Here is a 20,472-nt window from a genome sequence, read left to right on the forward strand (position 1 = left end):
TTGGAACAAAGGCAAAAATTCACGAGAAACCTGTAGTTCATGAGGTTAAAACACAGAAAATATCACAAGGCTCACAACAAAATCATGAGTGCGAGCAATTCTGAAAAAATGTTTCTTCTAGCTCTCATGGTTGTGAAGTCATCCTGCCAATCCAAATGGAAACCCAGTGTAACTAATGCTGTGTTGTCTGCCTAACTCTGTAAACAGCCAGAAACAATATTCAGCACAATTTTTGTATTGCTTTTAACTATATATCCAGTTGAAAACATTATATGTATATCAAAGGTGATTATTCTGGTATTAGCTTAGCTCCTTATGCTTATGGGAATAAGCTATCAACCAGTATAAGGCATCTCTCTATATTATGTTCCCACTCTGGGTTGTACAGCTTTAACTATAACTATTTAGTAATTTATTACACACACTCTAATCAAAATAGTTAAATAGGTACGCCTGAGAGATGTGACTGCTCCAGTCCTTGGTTCAAAGCATAAGGATATCATTCTAAAAAGCCTAATTTTGACAATGAACATGTCATCATAAACTTTCATTGCTGATCTGTTTATGGGTCAGTATGAACCTCAGTGGTGGTGGGAAAAACAGAGCAAAGGAAGGAGGAAAGACACAAAGACAAGAAAGAGGGAAAGAAACAGAAAGAAGCTTGAGGAAGGAGGAGAAACAAATAGAGGCCTAAAAAGGAGAGCAAATTCTCCCACTGAGAGATGCTAAAATCAGTTTGCGATCCTTGATGTTTGTGCAAAAACCTCTCCTTGATATCAGAGACAGAGTTGCTGTGACTTGAGGGTAATATGTAGTCTAAAATGTATGATCCAGCCCATAGGCCATAACTGAAAATGGAATTTAGCCCTTCTGTCTCCCTTCCTGCTACCTCCATATAAAAGGAAACTATATCATGGTTCAGGCAAAAAGGGCAAATTAACTACAATTTAGATTTCAGAGCGGTAGCCGTGTTAGTCTGTATTAGCAAAAACAACAAAGAGTCCTTGTGGCACCTTAGAGACTAACAAATGTATTTAAATTTAGTCTCTAAGGTGCCACAAGGACTCGTTGTTTTTACAATTTAATGTTAATGATAGTCTGAGAAACAGCCAGTAGATGGTGCTATAGCACTAGCCCAACAGTTCCATTTTGAATTTATTTTAAAAATTACTTTCTCTTCACAGCATAATTTTGTATTTAATCTTGAGCACCAAGGCGTGTTTCTTTCTGTGGAGCCCTTATTCACTGATAATAGTACCAATACACATTCAAGTATTAACAAGTTCCTATTATTTGCCAGTGCCTCCTGTAGCGTATTAATAGGGGTGTGTCATAGGAATAAGTGCACGTAGGTTTCAACTCAGGCTAGTCTTATGAAGTGTATGAGTGTAGAGACACAAGGAGACCGCTTTCCATAACATGCTTGTGCAAAAGAGAAGCCACAATATCAGTCCTCCTGATACACAAGACCTACAGGTTGTGGTGACGCAGCACTAGAAACCCCAGAGGCAAGTTGGCCATTGCCTCCAGTTCCTGGAGAAATTATCTCTGAGTTACTCATTCTTTCCCTGTAGTGGGGCACCTTTGCAGTGCCCCATCACTGCAGGCCCTGGCAATCTAATTGTTTTGGATGCCCTCTGGCAGTAATTTTTATTACCATTTTTCTTAGCTTAGGAAATGCATCTTGGATAGCATGTGGCCTGGGGAATTCTTCCCAACAAATTGGGAGTATCTGTGTTTGGAGAGTGAGAAATGAAAGCATGGTAGATTATTAGCAAAATTCTAGGCCTCTGTCATTGCTAAGGAAGAAACCCAAACCAAAAATCCCTCATGTGTACAACACACCAGAGAAATGCTATGAAAGCTCAGTGGAATTATGGAACCACAAAGCTCACCAATCTAAACAAAACACCAATTCAGCTACAGTGATAGATATAAAAACTGAAGTCTCAGATTAATTATTCTTCCTCAAGTTGTGAATTTAAGTCCTGTAGCCATAACTGTGCATAAGCTTTTTCAGAACATGCAGCTTTGTCTTTCCCATGCCAGGAGAAGGACGTGAAGACACTGTTTGTAGTTAAGGAAGGACTTTCACAATGGGGTAAGTTTCATAAAGGACATTGCTACAGCAATTCATTTACTGTGTCAGTCATTGCATAGGTGTCTTTTATTATGACTACATATGTGTTTGAATAAGCGCACTCTCCCCCTCACAGCTTCTCCTCCCACTCACAGGTTTCTCCAACAGTGAAGTCATCATCCCAGACATGACATCAATCTCCCCACAGAAGGGGGTTAAGGAATCACACCTTCAGAATTCTGGCTTCTCTGCAAGACAAGGTTCCGATAAGCTCAGAAAAAAACAAACAAAGCACCTTTGCCCTAGACTTGCATATGGTTTCAGCATGCTCTTTATCATCTATTGCTTCAACCCAGTGGTGGGTAATGGGAAACCTGTTTCCTTTACCTCACTGGCAAGGGTATCATGAGGCTCAATTCGTTCACGTTTGTAAAATGCCTTGAGATTCTTATCTGAAAGGGCTATACATGTACAAAATATATCACAATTAGTAAAACGGGCACGGGGCGTTACTAAATATGATGAATTACTCATGGGTTCATTTAAGTCCTTTCATTACTGTTCCATCAGCCATCTTGCATTGCTCATGCTAATTAGTAAATAGACAAGCCTAACTAAAACTGATTGCAAGAAGGTCTGATCCTCAGCCAATAAATCTTGTATGGAGATTATGTTTGGGTTCTGTTGTTTGTCAACATATGGCCTGGTCCTGCAAACGCTTACTCCCAGATGTATGTGTGCTCCCATTGACTCTGGTAGGAATAAGCATGGCAGAGTTTGTAGAATCAGGCCCAGATCATAAAAGCCTTGAGTTTGGGACCATGTCTCTTTTTGTCTGTTATACTATACTGAGCACACTACCAGAACATAACTGGTATGAAATAATGAAAATGAATCTAACATATTCATAACAAAGATTTCCTCAGTAAAAGGCAGCCTTTTCCCTCAGTTGATTTTCACATGAGGATTACGTTAAATTTATATCAAAAATTCTTTCCGTAAAAAGAACTGATGTATTTGCTGGGCATTTATTCATGACAAAACAGTTGCCCAATGCCATTAAACTGAGAAAAATATCTTTGAAGTCAAAAGGTAGTAATGATTTTGTAAGAGGCTGCTATCAAGATGCTAACATTGGGCCCAATTCAACTCTTGTTTAAATCAATTGGAGTACTTTGGAAATAATTATGTATATAAGCACAGATTGGCAACTTTGGCTGATACCTACTTAAGTTGTGGATATGTAAATTGGCAATTGTTCTTCTGTAATATGTAGCAATTTTGACCACTATTTGCACTTCCCAGGACATTTGGTTAACGTGTGTATTTACAGCTGTATGTTGTATAACTACAGACTAGTCAGCCTCACCTATCTCCCTGGAAAAATCATGGAGCAGGTCCTCAAGGAATCCATTCTGAAGCATTTGGAGGAGAAGAAGGTGATCAGGAACAGTCAACATGGATTCACCACCACAGCAAGTCATGCCTGACCAACCTGAGTACCTTCTATGATGAGATAACTGGCTCTGTGGATATGGGGAAAGCGGTGGTCGTGATATACCTTGACTTTAGCAAAGCTTTTGATATGGTCTCCCACAATATTCTTGCCAGCAAGTTAAAGAAGTATGGATTGGATGATTGGACTATAAGGTGGATAGAAAGCTGGCTAGATCGTCGGGCTCAATGGGTACTGATCAATGGTTCGATGTCTAGATGGCAGCTGGTATCTAATGGAGTGCCGCAGGGGTTGGTCCTGGGGCCAGTTTTGTTGAATATCTTCATTAATGGATCTGGATGAGGGGATAGATTGCACCATCAGCAAGTTCGCGGATGACACTAAGCTGGTGGGGAGAGAGGTAGATATGCTGGAGGGTAGGGATAGGGTCCAGAGTGACCTAAACAAATTGGAGGATTGGGCCAAAAGAAATTTTATGAGGTTCAAAAAGGACAAGTACAGAGTACTGCACTTAGGATGGAAGAATCCCATGCACTGCTAGAGGCTGGAGATCGACTGGCTAAGCAGAAGTTCTGCAGAAAAGGACCTACGGGTTACAGTGGACGAGAAGTTGGGTATGAGTCAACAGTGTGCCCTGGTTGCCAAGAAGGCAAACGGCATTTTGGAGCATTTCCAGAGATAGAGGGAAGTGATTATTCCCCTCTATTCAGCACTGGTGAGGCCACACCTGAAGCATTGCATCCAGTTTTGGGCCCCCCACTACAGAAAGGATGTGAACAAATTGGAGACAGTGTCCAGCTGAGGACAACAAAAATGATTAGGGGGCCAGGGCACCTGACTTATGAGGAGAGGCTGAGGGAAAAGGGCTTATTTAGTCTGCAGAAGAGAAAAGAGTAAGGGGGGATTTAATAGCAGCCTTCAACTACCTGAAGCAGGGTTCCAAAGAGGATGGAGCTAGGCTGTTCTCAGTGGTGGCAGATGACACAACAAGGAGCAATGGTATCAAGTTGCAGTGGGAGAAGTCTAGGTTGGATATTAGGAAAAACTATTTCACTACGAGGGTAGTGAAGCACTGGAATGGATTACCTAGGGAAGTGGTGGAATCTCTATCCTTCGAGGTTTTTAAGGCCCAGGTTGACAAAGCCCTGGCTGGGTTGATTTAGTTGGGGTTGGATGACCTCCTGAGGTCTCTTCCAACCCTAATCTTCTATGATTCTATGATTATACATCTGTAAATAGTATGGTATGTGATCAGGAGAAAAATTATCATCTTGAATGAGAGCCTGCTGTACTTTACAGTGGCACCTGAGACACTAATAGGGTGCAGAGAGTTGGCATTCAGCTGGTTTATTGTGCATTAGCCTCAAAGGAGAAAGGGAAAGTAAGATATGGTCTTAAACAGTACATATAACTTAACCAAAAGAACACTTTCAATCACAGAAAACCCACAGAGAATGGTATAATAAATCTTCGTTTGAAGAACATGCTAGTCCCAACAAAGGTCAATCATGGCTGAAAAGGAACTGAGTTGAATCTGAACTCAACATTGCAGGCAGAGCAATCATAGGAAATACAAAAGTCACATCTAGATTGAGGAATTAATGGCAGCCCATAAAAATAAACTCATTTATATATATATAGATATATAAATCAACCTTTTGGTCAAAGTCACTGATAATTAGAACAAAACATTCTTACATAACTTTAATGGCTAGGATTAGGATGCAAGGAGCAAAGCTTCTTCCAATTACATCAGGCTACATCAAATCCTTTGTCAGCATGTTTTTTGGTGGGCATGGGAGAGGGGAGGAAAGGGAATCTACATTTGACTCTACAGAATTACTGTGTGAAAGGAAGCCCATCCTGTCTAGGAGCTTAGGTTTGCTGCAGATTAATGTTGGTTATATGAAAGAAAACTACTGGATGATTTTCAAACAATTTTTAATATGGTCTTAATTTTTTTGTACTATTTTGAACCTATCATACAGCAATATTCACTGTAGCTGGAGCAGAAGCCCATAGAGATAATGCTCTAAAAATCCAAGTCTGTCTTGAAAGACACAAAAGGGACTAGAGTTTAGGATTCAGAGTTTCTAAGGCCATGTCTACACTGGCATAACTATGCTGGCATCACCTTCTAGTGTAGATGCGGCCTATGCTAATAGAAGGAGTTATTCTGTTGGCCTAGGAACACTACTTCCCCGAATGACATTAGCTACATTGACATAAGCCCTCCTTAATCAACATAGCTGCATCCATGCTGTGAGTTATGTCATCATGATTATGTTGGTTGGGGTATGTGTGTTTATTGTTCACACCCCTGACGATGTAGCTATGTTGATAGAACTTCAAGTGTAGACCAGACCAAAAGGTCTCCATCAATCTAATAAATGGCTTTGCTGAGATAATGGAAAGAGCTGTTATGAAAGAGCAAATCCATCATAGTCCTTCCGATGGATGGGTGTATGCACAGGGTCAGACTCAATGGAATTGCACCACTTTGGACCAGCATTGAATTTCACCCACACAACAACTCACAAAACTGTTTTACACATTTTCCTGGCCTTGATGTTAGCTTTATTGAAATGATTTAGTGCTTATCACCCTTGTTCTTTTCCAGTCACTGTTTCTGGCATTGCTTTCTGTTCAATTAAAGAGACTCCCTGTTCTGTCTTTTGTGCAAAACTCAGGTGACCTTTTTTCCAGGCAAACCCTGGTGCAGGTAGATGCACTAAAAATTCCTTTGTTTCATAGTAAATATAAAATTGCTTGTCTATACACAGGAAAACAGAATAGCTTGGCTTCAGCACATGTGACTTTAATACCCAAAGTCAGCTTAAGAATATTTGCCACAAACATGTTTTCACACCCAAGTCTTACAGTAATTTGACAAGTTTTTTTTTATTTATAATATGGAGATCCGCAAGTCCTAGTTTTTGGCTGTGGAACTAGTTGGGACTACTCACAGATAAGCTGAACTTAAACTGTATTCCAACAGCACAGAAGAAATGCAGCTGGCAAAGGGAGACCATCTTGTGTGTGGGTTTGTGAGGTACTTATATGGCCCATTGTTTCTGGTGCAATATTCCAGCTATCAAGCCAAGGACAGACAATTCAGTATGCATCACTTTACTAATACATATACTGATGCATATCAAAAAAACTATGTTAAAAGAATGTCAAGGGTGCAAAATCAAATATTCAAAAGTTAGGAAATGCCAGAATTAAGGTTACTGTTCAATTTGATTTGTCCCCTTTTGGCCTTAACTGTTAAATATATTGGCCTTGATGCTGATATGACATTGATGAGATCTTTGTGGTTAAACCATATTAAAAGCAAGATAGTAATAGGTTTAATCTCTTACCAAAAGCTATTGCCAGGACAGTTTCACAAAATATCTCTTATGCTTTTAGCAAAATGGCTGCCATCTACACAAGGATCAGAAATGCCAGCTGCAATTATGGATAAGTCAATTTACTCTCAGTACAAAGTCCCTCTTGCCTTTGAATTTTCAGTCTGTGAGGCTGAAGGGAACGGACAGGAATTGCTTTGGAACAACATACCATGTGTTGGTACAGTCAGACTGCAGGCGACCACACCTGCAAGCTAAGGTGTAAGGATTTGAGTGCAGAGTAGCAACAGGAGTGACAAAGACTGACAATATATCTTCAACATGGAGAAATGAAGCTACATATCAGATTACATCTGGAGGACACAATTTAAATATAAAAGTTAAGCAATTAATGGCTGCAGATATTTTATGCCAGGACAAAAGCAGGGTTAGTCAGATTCTTTTTTCCTAACTGTGAGTCAAAGAAGGGCAGTATCCATGTTTCTGCAAGGTGTATGTCTTTCCTCTGCCTTGCAGCTCCTGGACAGTCAGATAGAGTATGTAGATAGTGTGCTTCCTTTCCAAAGCATTGTGAGAGTGTTGTTATCCCCACTTTACATGTGGAGAAACTGAGGCACAGAATACCATATCTAGCCTTGCCATAAACAGGTACCGTCCAGCCAAAGCCAATGGGAGATGAACATGATTATAACGGCAGAATTCACCTCACAAAAGATATGAAGTGGTTTGCCTAAGGCAGTGAAGGGAGAAAGTGGCAGAACCAGGTAGAACTGAGAACTCCTGCTCCCTAACTCCATACTCAACCCACTTGACCAGTGACACTCAGACTGAGGCTCCTGAGACACAAGTGGCTCTTTAATGTGTCTCCTGCAACTCTGCAGGACAATATTAAAACTCCGTGTGACTTAATTATCAGCCAATCTAAGTTATTAACCAATCAGGATGCTTTTACTATGATATTAACCAATTGTAGTTGATAAAACAACAATGCTTGGTCAGGAAAAAACAACGAGGAGTTCTTGTGGCACCTTAGACACTAACAAATGTATTTGGGCATAAGCTCTCATGGACCAGAACCCACTTTATCAGCTGCGTGGAGTGGAAAATACAGGAGCAAGTATAAATACATACATGGAATGGAAAATACATGATGTATTTATACCTACTCCTGTATTTTCCACTCCATGCATCTGATGAAGTGGGTTCTAGTCCACAAAAGCTTATGCCCAAATATATTTGTTAGTCTCTAAGGTGCCACAAGGACCCCTCATTGTTTTTGCTGATACAGACTAACACGGCTACCACTCTGAAACCTATCACTTGGTCAGTCATTTTGCTGTGACAATAATATATACATATAAAAATAGCAAATGAAACAATGAATTCACACTACTGTGGCTCTTTAGGGTAATGTTGATCACTTATTTGGCTACTGAACCACTGAGGTCTGAGTATCCCTGCACTAGACCAAGGAACCTCTCAGATTTCTGAACAGTCAGACAGGAATGGATTTTTTTTTAAATGCAGCTTAATTAGTTAGGCTCTGATTCTAGTATCCTTATTCACACTGAATAGTATTTTACTGCAGGAGTAGACTCAATTAAGTCAATGGAAAAATTCCCAATGATTTCAGTGGAGTTTAGATCAGACCTTAAATGTAGGGAACCTCAGCATTACCCTGCTAATGATGAAGGAAAAGAACTGCTCACATAGGAGACACACTTGCAAAGCATTTATTATCTTACCAGAGAGTGAGGCTGAGTAACAAGCAAGCAACTTCAAAATGTGTCTGAAAGGAGCATAATGAATTCAGAATGCAATTAACGATGCAGGGCTTGCTCCAAAATGCTTTCATCTACCACCGTGTGTGGGAGAGTCACCTTTAATTTACCAGTCTCCTCCATCGCTTGGCAGATTGTTTCATAGGCATGACTGTTTCCCGACCAACAGCGTCTAGCTACCTGTCAGATCACAAATGACGTGAAAGTAAATGGATGTACAAACGCAACTGTATCTCCCCACATCTCACCTCTCCCCGTACACGCACACACAATTTAATGAAAACAAATCTATCAAACTCATGCTAGTTCCCAGTTTCTTTACCAATGTAAAATCATTTGCTCTCTTTCACACTAAGCATTTTTTAAAAAAGGTTTTGGATGGTCTTGATGCATTTCAGTCCAGTTAAAAATTAGAGGCGGATAGCCCTGGCTAGAGCAAGGCACACTGTAAAATGATGCTTTGCAAAAATCCCTCACAAGGAAAAATTAATGCATCTCAATCCAGATCTCCAAAACTAGCTGCTGTTTCAGACCTAGGTCTGTCTTAAACAATCACTGATTTTATCATGGGACAAATAGTTACACGGAAGGATGTTGAGATCACTGCACATATTTTCAAATTGAACCCCGGTAAGATTTGAAACCAAGGGGCCAAACTCTCTGCTAGAGTATATGGGCTAAGCTCCACTGAAGTAAATGGAGTAGAAGCCATTTACACCAGCGGAGAATTCAGCCCATAGCCTCTAGAACTGGAAGGCTCAGAATGTCTATGGCAAAGTTATGCCCAAACCACAGCACCAGATCAACCCCCTCCTAGAACTTTAAAAGAAATGCTAAGATTCAGATTCATATTTATTTGTAAAATAGGTCTGAGGAAGAACGACAGATGCAAACCTCCCTGAACTTTGGAGAAGGTCAGACATAGATCTGAACTTGCTGGTGAGTATTGGCCTGTTAAACCCAGGGCTGTGAGTTCAATCCTTTAGGGATCTGGGGCAAAAATCTGTCTGGGGATTGATCCTGCTTTGAGCAAGGGGTTGGACTAGATGACCTCCTGAGGTCCTTTCCAACCCTGATATTCTATGATCATCATGAGTATATTGGTGCTATATAACTATTCTCAATTATTAATTTATTATGTCACGTATCCATTACGTCATTGAACACAAGCATCACCGGCCAAATCTTCAGCTCCTTACTCAGTCTTTACACAGGCACAATCCTATGTGCAATGGCCTTAGAAATATTATTGTATTATGCATTACAAATCAGTGTTTGAAGTATTTGGTCAGACTCAAAGTGTTGAAATAGGCAGATGCTTAAGGTCCCAGTTCAACAAAGTACTTAAGCATGTGTTCAATTTAGAACTAATACATTTTGAGGATTATAAAAAAAAACAAACTACTACTAGTCAATGTCCCCTGCATATATAGGATTATTCCTGGCAGTGTATTTTCATGTGTACTGTCCAATTTCTTTCCATTTTTTGGATGTAGGAATAGAGACAATATTTTAAGATTGTCTTTTTTAAACAGCGCGCTGAGAAGTTGTGCTATTGCATGCAATAAATCACACTGCACGTAAATCTTCTACCAGACTGGTTTTTATAGGCTGTCTCTGATAAATTATGCTTGTTAAGCAGCGGCCTCCATTACTCAAGTCTAGAGATTAATTTAATCTTCGTCCTTCTTCCTCAATGATTTATCTGTTCTATCAGATCTGGTACAGGGAGTGCATGTGGATAGTTCCTCCTACTGGTTTTTGTACCACATTCTCTGGAGAGAACCCATTTTCAGATCTAGTGCAAGGAAGGAAACCATCTTCACCAAATTCTTTTGAGAAATGAAACAAAAATAGATCACACCAGAATTTGCAAGCAATAGCCTCAGTTGGTCTGAGACGCATCAAGTAATTATGAATAGGCAAAGTCTTCCTAAAATGCAACAAATTTTGTCCTTTATAATTTTGCTTTATGTAATTATGCCACTATGAGGAGTTGTCTACAGAAATGGAACCCAAGACATGTGGATCTAAAAAGCATGAGCTCTAAATTACCACTTCTAGTAGCACAGGCATGGGAGTTGAGTCATAAACCCATATTGGTCTCGGCACTAAAGGAGGACAATCACTGTGCGTTAGTATGTGTCACACTCTCCCTCAGGCCAAGGAAACTCAGCCCAAGCTCATGGTCCATTGCAGTTCAAATAAATAAACTGATTTGAGTTTGCATACAACTAGCACTTAGTACTAGACTGAGGGACATGTGGCACATATACAAGAATAAAAGTGGCCACAGGTGCCTAATGTAAAGGTATCTTGGGGTTCCTCTTTTTCCCCACCGACAATACTGGAAAAACGCTCATTGATATAAACTGAAGATAAACAGGCCTTTTATGCTTTGGGAATTCAGTGGGGGTTGAGGGTGCTCTTGACCTCCCGGGATAAGGTCCCAAAAGCCCTACATTTATTGGGTCTTTTTTTTAGGGTCTGACCTCAAAGCCATTGAAGTTGACTAAAGTTGATAGAAAGACTCCCGCTGACTTCAATGGGGTTTGGATCAGGGCCATAAATAGTACATATCAGAGAATAGTTAGCAGAGTTAGTTACTCTGCCTATTTCACAGTACAGCTTGCGTATTCCTGGGATACCAAGCATTTTTTATGTTTTGAAGAAGAAAAGCAATATTTCAAGTCAAAACAGAAGACAGATTTTGCTTACTCCATTGGAAACATCCCAGCTGAGCATTATCTTAGCTTGTTCTTCAGCCTCTGCTGATCCATCCAGAACAAGGCCAAATCCTCCATTTATCACTTCGCCCCTTTAAAATATAAGTATTTACATTTTTAAAATAAATCTTTTTTTTTTTTAATTATACAAACCAATCCTATAAGGTATCCCTCCAGTCAGATGCACTGGGGGAAAGAGAAAATCTAAATTAGGCCTGGATAATATTGCTGAAACTGGATACAGGATGCAGTCAGTGAGTCTTTGTACTTAAAAGATGGAAAGCTAACAGTAAAAGGAACCAAAGTCCTAGTGTAGAAAAGGTAGGAAGCGCATTCTGTACTTTCCCACACTACCAGCCAGCAAACCCATTTCTGACCCAAGTGGCAGTGCCAGAAGCTAAGCCTGCTGTAAGTCTCCTGAGGACAGTAAGTTCCACACAGCACTTGCTTAATTAAAACAAAACAAACAAAAAAACCCAAATACAGAAATGCCAGCATTCCTGATGATTGAAGAGCTAAAGTCACAGGGCTTCTTAAAGGTTAAGCCTTTCACCTTTGCTACATTCAGGTCTAGCATTCAGATAGTATGGTGATGGGGGTCCTGTTGGTATCTAGATAGACAGACTGACCTATTAATTCTCCCATAATCAGAGTGTCACAGCTAAATAAAAGTTGGAACAGTTTCTTTAGCATAAAGCGTTAAAATATATTTCAAGGTGAACACCTGTCCAGTCATATGGAGGAAAGGACTGAATAAAGCACTGGATTTATGGCCTATGGCCAATCTGTAACTAAGGCAGCGAGTTTGTCACAGATTCTATGATTTTCCAGGACCTCGGTGACTTCTGCAGTGGCCGGTGTGGTTGGCCACCTGAGCAGCTCGGGCAACTGCTGAGCCAGCTGCACTAGCTGCTGCTGGGGCAGTCTCAGCAGCAGGAGTTTGGGTGCATGTCGGAAGGGGTTCAGGGCTGAGGGTTGGGGTGTGGGAGGGGGTGAGGGTTCTGGGCAGCGCTTACCTTGAGGGACTCTCCAGAAGTGGCAACGTGTTCTTCCCTCAGCTCCTAGCTCTGTGTGCTGCCTCCGCCTGCAGGCACTACCCCCACAGCTCCCATTGCAAAGCTGGCACCTGGGGTAGGGGCAGCACATGGAGCTAAGGGAAGGACACGTCACTGCTTCTAAGAAGACACAAGGAGCCAGGTAGGGAGCCTGCCAGCCCTGCCAGTACGCCCCAGAGCACCTGCGGTGCTCCCGGATCCCGCCCCCCGAGCACCCACAGCACCCCCCAGGCTGCCCCCCCGAGCACCCATGGCATCCCCTGGGCTTCTCCCCCCACAAGCATCCACAGAACCCCCCGGGTTGCAGCCTCTCCAAGATTTAGTCAGGGGTATATAGTACAAGTCATGGACAGGTCAGAGGCCGTGTATTTTTGTTTATGCCTGTGACCTGTCCATGACTTTTACTAAAAATACCCATGCCTTATCTATAACCCCACAGCTACTTCCTTTGCCATCCCCCTTTCCCCTCTGTTCTTTTCCTCCCTATGACTGGAGGGATGTTAACGGGCCACTTCACCTTGAATGGTCCCTTGCGTGTTAACTACTTATGCTAAACAATCAGTTCCACCTTGCATTTAGCTGTGACACTCTGAGTATGTTTCCCAGCCCTGAAGAAACCCACTGTGTAAGCTTGAAAGCTTCTCTCTCACCAACAGAAGTTGGTCCACTGAGTGTGACTGATAACTTAGCCAGAATTCTGCTCTCAATTACACCCACGTAAACCCAGAGTAACTCCTGTTAATTTCAATGCAGTTACTCCAGTGTAAATGAGATCAGGACCTCGTTTTCAGATCAGCCCATTACTACTATAGGACAGTAAGAAAATTAGATCTCTAGGTTTTTTTGTTTTGTTTTGTAAAAGATTCTCTTTGGCAAAACACTTGCAGAGATGTTCTTTTTAGTGACAAAAGATCTCCTTTGAGCCCAACATCTCAAAGATAATTCTTTGAAGCATGGAGGTGAAGGGCTAGATTCCTGATCTTAAAAACCCAGAGCAACTCCACTGATCCAGAATAGCAAGCTAAAATCTGGCCTACCATCTAAAAAGACACCCATAAATTAACCCCCACACAAGTCATGTTTGTTAGGATGGCTTTTCCAACAAAACCTCTCACTTTTAAAGGAGAGTACTCTGCCTTCATTAGCATTGGGTAATATTTTCAAGTAATTAAAGAAACATGTGACATTTTGACCTAAGCTACCTCCTATAATTTCCAGATGCCTCTTTGTAAGGTGATCAAAGAAAACCAGACCCCTCTCACAATCAAGATGTCACACTGTCAACTGTGTAGTTCAATGCTTAAATTACCTCTGCTTTTTTGTCACTACAGGTTACACAGATCTCATGCTAATATATATTCTTGTGCAAATGAACAGACCTCAAGAAATCAATGACATTCAGTTGCTGTCATTACGGCCAAGCCTGAGTTATTCTGTACTCCCATCAACAGTGCATGTGATGCAGATCCAGCTAAATAAATTCAAATCCTGCTTTTCTGTTCGTGTTACAAGGTTATAACTCAGTGAATCAATGGAGGAAAGACATTTCTTAAGCCGCATAGGAAGAAGCATCAGATTTGTCAACAATTCTGGTGAAAACAAAACATCTACCGAAGAGGCTGGCTGCCAAATAAATTGTGATCCTCATTTCTGAATTCTCTAAACAGCAACATTCCAATGTCAAGTTGATTTCTTTCTAACATATGTATATACATACACTCCTTTATCAGTTATCAGGGAAATGAAAGAGGAAAAATAAATCTCACAGACGAAAAGCCTACATCAACTGAGATCAAGGAGATGAGGTGGCTAATTTTCACCATGTGCAAGGAGATTTCTACATTGCAGAGCCAGCTGACTTCTCACGTCTCCAGCGGTCTTTACAATGCAACACAGGTTCTCAGTTGCTGAAGTGCCACATTGCCGGATGAAAACGGAGGACCAAAGAGCATCTGGCTCCGTAGGGCAAGGAAAGCAAATATATTTGTAATAGCTGGGGACTGTCTTTTTTAAAGAAAAACTTCCATATTATCCCTCCCTTTCTCCCAAAAAGCAAATGCAAGGAGGATGCAGCTCCAACTAGACTGGGTGGTATCCAGTTAAACAGAACAGAACCACTGCAATGCCAAGGCTTTTAGAAAGCTCTCCGGACTGCAGCATCTAATAACATGACATTGTTACGACATCTGTGTCTCAGCATAGTGGCTTCTTAAGACTTGTGCAAGAACAGGCCCAATTTTCAACTCCAGCGTTCTTTGTGGAAGCCAAACTCTTTCATCACACAGGACCAAGTCTACCCCCATGAGTAAAGTGAGCAAGAATGAGCCAGTCAGGTACTGTACCAAATACCCAACCCCAAATCATCCAGGGCAATTGGTAGGCTGGGTTACCAGTACCTGCCTTTCTCTGAGTATTTGGATTCCCGTAAAGTTCCATTTGCTAATTTTCTGATTAATTTTGAAAGCACCCCCTTTGTATTACATTCTGACACAGATCCTACTCACTGGTGTAAATCCACTTAAGACAGTGGAGTTACTCCAGATTTACATTAGTGTAACTGAGATCCCAATCTGGCCCATGCGCTCTTCAAGCAAAAGTAGGACTAGATTTCCAAAGTGGGGTCCACCATGGGTTATATAGGGGTCTGTCCCTTGAGTCAGGGCCAGAACAGTGCTCTGCACTTTTGCTGCACAGAGGATGCCATTTTGTTCTCAAAATGGTGTCCTCCAAACAGTGTGAGAGGTCACACTGGTGGAGGTATTCCCAGGCTGGCAGAGGCATTCCAATAGTATCCTTCAGGACCACATCCTCCCTGTGAGGGTTTAGAAGTACTTTTTTTGCCACAGATGTCAAGACTTGCGTCACTTATACAAGACAGGAAAGTAATACCCCCATTTAGGAGAAACAGAAATACAGATAAAAATGAAGTGTAAAGGCCCTATAACATGAAACTGATGTATACAAAATGAAAGGGGCCCAATGCCTTTAGTCAGATGCCAAAGGGGTCATTTGTAGAAAAAAAAATTGGGAACTACTGGACTGGATAGTCTTTTCTATCATTTGAATTTTGAACAGTCACAATCAATGCATAGAATAAACAATTCCTAAAGATATTAATCAAATAAATTTAAATAACAAATACATTCATGGACATCGTGATCTTTTGGCAGATTTTCCAGCAGCTGATGAAAAAGGCTAAATTCAGCACAGAAATGACTCATTATGAATTATTCACTCAGGATTTAGTTGTTTTCCATCTCTACAGCCTATGGTTGAGATTATCGGAGCAGTTTAGGGGATTTAGAGACATATCCTCCATTATAACTAGCGGACATTATGGATGAAATCCTGGCTCTACTGAAGTCAATGGCAAAACACTAATTGACTTCAACAGGGCCAGGATTTCACCCTGTGTGTCTGACTCTCTCAAGACTATGGCCCCGATTCTGATCTCACCCAGGTTTAAGTCAGTAATAACTCCATTGAAATCACTAGAGTCAGAATAATGCAGACAGAATGATCTAACCACCCAGGATGGGAGATTGTTTTAGCTCCAATTAACAAGGCCAGATAATAGTCAGTGCCTCTGTGAATAACATCTGTTGAAAGCTCTTTAATTCTGGTTCTCTGTACAGCTGTTCTGTAACATATTGGAAGGACAGTGGGTTCTTTACAACATTTAACAGCAAAAATTGTGCCCGTTTCAACAACATGCTGTTCCACTGGACAATATCCTAGAGACAATGCAACCAGCCAAAGCCTCAGTAACTTCATGCCCCTCACACTACATTTTTAGCTGTAGTTTCCAAACTAGCTGGCATACGTTAGACTTGCGGTCTTGGTGATCAGCATTTCCTATGGCAATACACTTTCCTGCCCTTAAAGTCATGTGCTTGACTGAGATTTCATCTAAGCTAGCAGCCTACTGCAGTGGCCTAGGAGGAAAAAGGACATTTAGTGAAATGTCAGACAGAGCTTGGGAAAAACAGGTGACAGTACTGCAGTATTATCATTTTTTTGCACAGATTTGAAATCCTTGATCAGACATCCCTATACTACCGGCAGCCACCTTAAACTTGTGTACTAGAGGGTCAATCAGAAAATGCTGTCACATTTAATGCCCTACAGCTCCTCACCTCACTCACCCAAGCAATACCATGGGACTACTTGGAGGGGTAAGGCAAGCCAAACTTAATGGTATGGATAATGTTGTAATTTTATTTGTGTTATTAATAATCAATAATAAACCCAGTAGATTTATGTAACAACTGTACACCCAGAATATTCAAGTGTACAAGTTTTGCAGTACGTTGTTTGCAGATGGGCCCAGTTGGCCCTAAATACCTCCCTCTAGCTGTGTTTGCTGGAAGCTCATGCCACAAACATGGAGATTCATGGAAAGAGGACAATTTTTTGCTATATTTTGAGGGAAGCTATTTTTAAACACTGTTAAAAACTAAATTTTCTGCTTCTAATAAATGAGCCAAAGGATGCCTAAACAAACAGCCAAGGTTTAAATTCTGCTTGAAGCTACACCAGTGTGAACCTGACATTGCAGTTAATGGAGTGACTCCAGATTTACATTGGTGTAACTGAAAACAGAATGCAGCCCCCTAACAATAATAGAAAAGCTGTAACAAATTGCTATATCATACCAGAACAATCTGTCTCTCTACTGCAACATTTACAGAGCACCCATCATCACAGTACGTAGAGTCCCATCCAGCAACGCACTTAAGCATGTGCTTAACTTTAAGCTCTTGAGCAGTCCAGCTGGAGTCAGTGGGATTTCTCGCATGTTAAAGTGCTTTGCTGGATCCAGGCCTAGGCTGTAGAGCCATGATTTAGCTTAGTATTTTTTTTTCTGGCATTGTTTAACATGAGAAGGCATGAAGCTCTAACAACACACTCATGTGTGCCCAGGTAGAAGGAAGGACTTTTTTCCAGATTGTAAGCGGTGATCATCCTATGCCCTGAAACAGGAAGACTGATAATCATTAGTTTGTTCTTCCAACTTCTCTGTCTTTTATTAATGTAAATCTGCTAGAAGTGAGTAATCTGAGCCATCCTTGAGTAGTTTGAACAATCATACAAATCAAAGCAAAAAAGCACCCTCTAGGCATTTCGATCCATGGTGCTTAGATTACATGATGAAAGACATCTTAGACAGCAGCTATATTGTGATCTGAGTTCAGTGTCAGTCCAGAGTAAATTTTTAGTGGAGTTACTGTGGATTTACACTGGCATAACCAAGATCAGAATGTGACCTCTGAGAATTGTCTTGAAAATATACATCTCCATCTCTCTATATGGCAATCATTTTGTTCTGCTTCTCACTTTAAAGATCCCTGCAGGTTCAGCGTGTAATGCAACAAGAGGGCTGTTGTTTAAACCAATCCTTGCATTGCTGCTGCATGCTTTAGCCTGCCAGGCATGAGCAAGGGAAGAGGAGTGAAGAACTGAACAAAGAAGGACAGAAAAAAGTTTGCTGGCACCTGAGCTGTTTTGGATCAATAACCTTTTGTTGCACTTTAGCACATGGGCATGTTATATTGGGGTCCTAAGGTCAGAGATTTAAATGCAGCTTAAGGGGAAATCTAAACACAATCCATCCACTAACACTCTGGTTCTTCATGTGTGAAGACAATGTTGGAAGTGGGGTCTGTTCAAAAAGACTAAGTCAGTCTGTCCTTGTTTGGCAAATTAAGTTTCCCAAATAGTGCTATGGCCAATGTCTAAAACACTTTTTCTTGACATATGGACATTAATTAAAAAGCGTCACACGACACCACACGTCAACCTATAATATACCCTTTGAGCCTCCCCTCCCCAAATCTCCATTGTTCCCATGAACATGGCCTTTCATTGCCGCAGTAGCATACGCTGACTCTTCTCTCTTTCTCACTCTCTCTCGCTTTCTCTCTCACACACACATACGTGTCAACTGGATGGAACTGCTCTTGCCTTCAAACAAGATCAAGTTCTCCTTACCAGCCAACTCCACCACCATTGTGTAAGGAAACCCAAGTGGCTCCTCTAACTGCATCTCCTACAAAATTCTGTACCGCCATATCTAGGAAGAAAGGAAATGAGTTATTGCAGCACCAGAATGCTTCACTTATTTCATGTAATGCTTGTTGTTACTTCACTGCTTTTTCTCCCACTTGGGGAGGGCAAAGGGAAGAGATTATTTTTTCCATCTTTTTTCTTTCCACACAGGAGGAAACATGCCAGTATCACAAAATGCTCTGCTCTCTCAGGATTGTAGTACTCTTTACACACTGCTAAAGTGGAGATCTAAAATGAGAGACCTATGCAAGAGGAATTGTGGAAAACTAGAAAATAAGTAAATAAAGGTATGTCTACACTTCAATCGCTACAGCAGTGCAGCCAACAGGAGGGGTTCTCCTGTCGGCATAGGTAATACACCTCCCCAAGAGATGGTAGCTAGGTTGATGGTATAATTCTTCTGTTGACCTAGTGCTGTCTACACTGGAGATTAGGTCTGCTTAACTATGTTGCTTAGGGGTGTGGATTTTTCACACCCCTCAGGAACAAAGCTAGGCCGACGTAAGTTCCCAGTCCTTAGACTTTACTGGAATAGATAAGACTTTGCAGAGATGCGGCACTTTTCATGGTAGGAACATAATTTAATTATAACCCTCAGTTCTAAATCAAAGTTGGGTGGGTATTATCATTTCCATTCGCAAACAGAGAAACTGAGGCACAGAAGTTAAGGCCCCAATTTAAAAAAAATGTCCAATAATTCTGGATGCCTTAGTTATGGGGTCTTACACTGGGCACCCTTCAGCACAGGCATCCAAAATTAGTTGATGCTTTTGAAAACCTAGACACAAAGTGGAAGAGACAAGGAGTAGAAATCAGGAGTTCCCGATTACCAAACTCATGCTCAGACCACCAGATCACAGCTCTCGGTTATGCGCAAGGAACAAGCAAAAAGTCTTGTGCATCAAGTAAGCCTTATGTTGAGATTTTCCATGAGACTTAAGTAGTGTGAAGGCTTTGCCCTGAACCTCTGTACAAGAGTGAATTTATGAATTAATGCAGTGGTTCCCAAACTTGTTCTGCCACTTGTGCAGGGAAAGCCCTGGCGGGCCAGGCCAGTTTGTGTACCTGCTGTGTCCCTTGGCCCACGACGCTTCCAAGAGCTCCCATTGGCCTGGAGCAGTGAACCACGGCCACTGGGAGCCGTGATCGGCCGAACCTGCAGACACAGCAGTTAAACAAACCAGCCCGGCCCGCCAGGGGCTTTCCTTGCACAAGCGGTGGAACAAATTTGGGAACCACTGCATTAATGCTTAGAAGTTACCTAGAATATTTATTTCTTTAAAATTCACAATTTAAAGAGGCAGAAAAATAAATTAGAGACCTGATTTTCAGTGCACAGCTTCCTCTGAAATGCACATAAACACAGTTTACACATTAGCCCATGCAATAGGGGGCACTAACACTTGCATATCCAAATCTAAAATTTCAGCTTTGCATGTAAATTGTAGTACATCGAAGTATACACAGAAGTATGCACGTGTGGAAGAAATGATGGGCTAGATCCCAGTGAAAACAAGACCCTACGATTTTTGATTCAGGAACAACAGAGCAAGTGCTTTGATTTTATGAGTTCAAATCAACCCAAAGAAACAAACACACACATCCCTAAAACCACATTTGCAATGTTGCATGTACTGCATATTCAGGGTAAGAACTAGCTAATGCAGCCACTGATCCATGTTAAAGCCCTGTCAAAAAGCTTTCATTATGGTATCATCTTGTCTGGCATAATGTCACTTTAATAACCCAGTTAACATAATAATTACTTTGTCAGATGGCATTGAAGACAAGAGGGATAAGAGTGTATACTCAACATGTAAAAACTTCCATTCCCTTCTCAGGCAAACGGCTGAGCAGAGTCAAGGTTAGGAGGGAACCATGGCAAGCAGATTAATGCTGCAATAATTTGCAAGCCTTCTGCTTTGGAAAAGGTCACTGACTGAGCAAACGAC

General features: G+C 41.2%; 1 protein-coding gene across 2 annotated transcripts in view; it reads right to left on the reverse strand.

Moving 5' to 3' along the window:
- Positions 1-8,640: 8,640 nt before the first annotated feature.
- Positions 8,641-20,472, reverse strand: part of UROC1 (urocanate hydratase 1) — a 68,672-nt gene continuing 56,840 nt past the window's right edge. Inside the window, exons 19-21 of one of the 2 annotated variants that reach the window (XM_032784313.2) lie at positions 18,443-18,524; positions 11,389-11,488; positions 8,641-8,850 (exon numbers count right to left, since the gene is read on the reverse strand). In XM_032784313.2, the coding sequence (XP_032640204.1) occupies positions 8,710-8,850; positions 11,389-11,488; positions 18,443-18,524 (323 nt within the window). In that variant the 3' untranslated portion in view covers positions 8,641-8,709. Of the gene's footprint in view, positions 8,851-11,388; positions 11,489-18,442; positions 18,525-20,472 lie in introns of those variants that run through there. The other variant, XR_004374213.1, reaches the window with a different exon arrangement.

The sequence above is a fragment of the Chelonoidis abingdonii genome, chromosome 17, assembly GCF_003597395.2.
Source record: "Chelonoidis abingdonii isolate Lonesome George chromosome 17, CheloAbing_2.0, whole genome shotgun sequence".
NCBI classification, from domain to species: domain Eukaryota; kingdom Metazoa; phylum Chordata; order Testudines; family Testudinidae; genus Chelonoidis; species Chelonoidis abingdonii.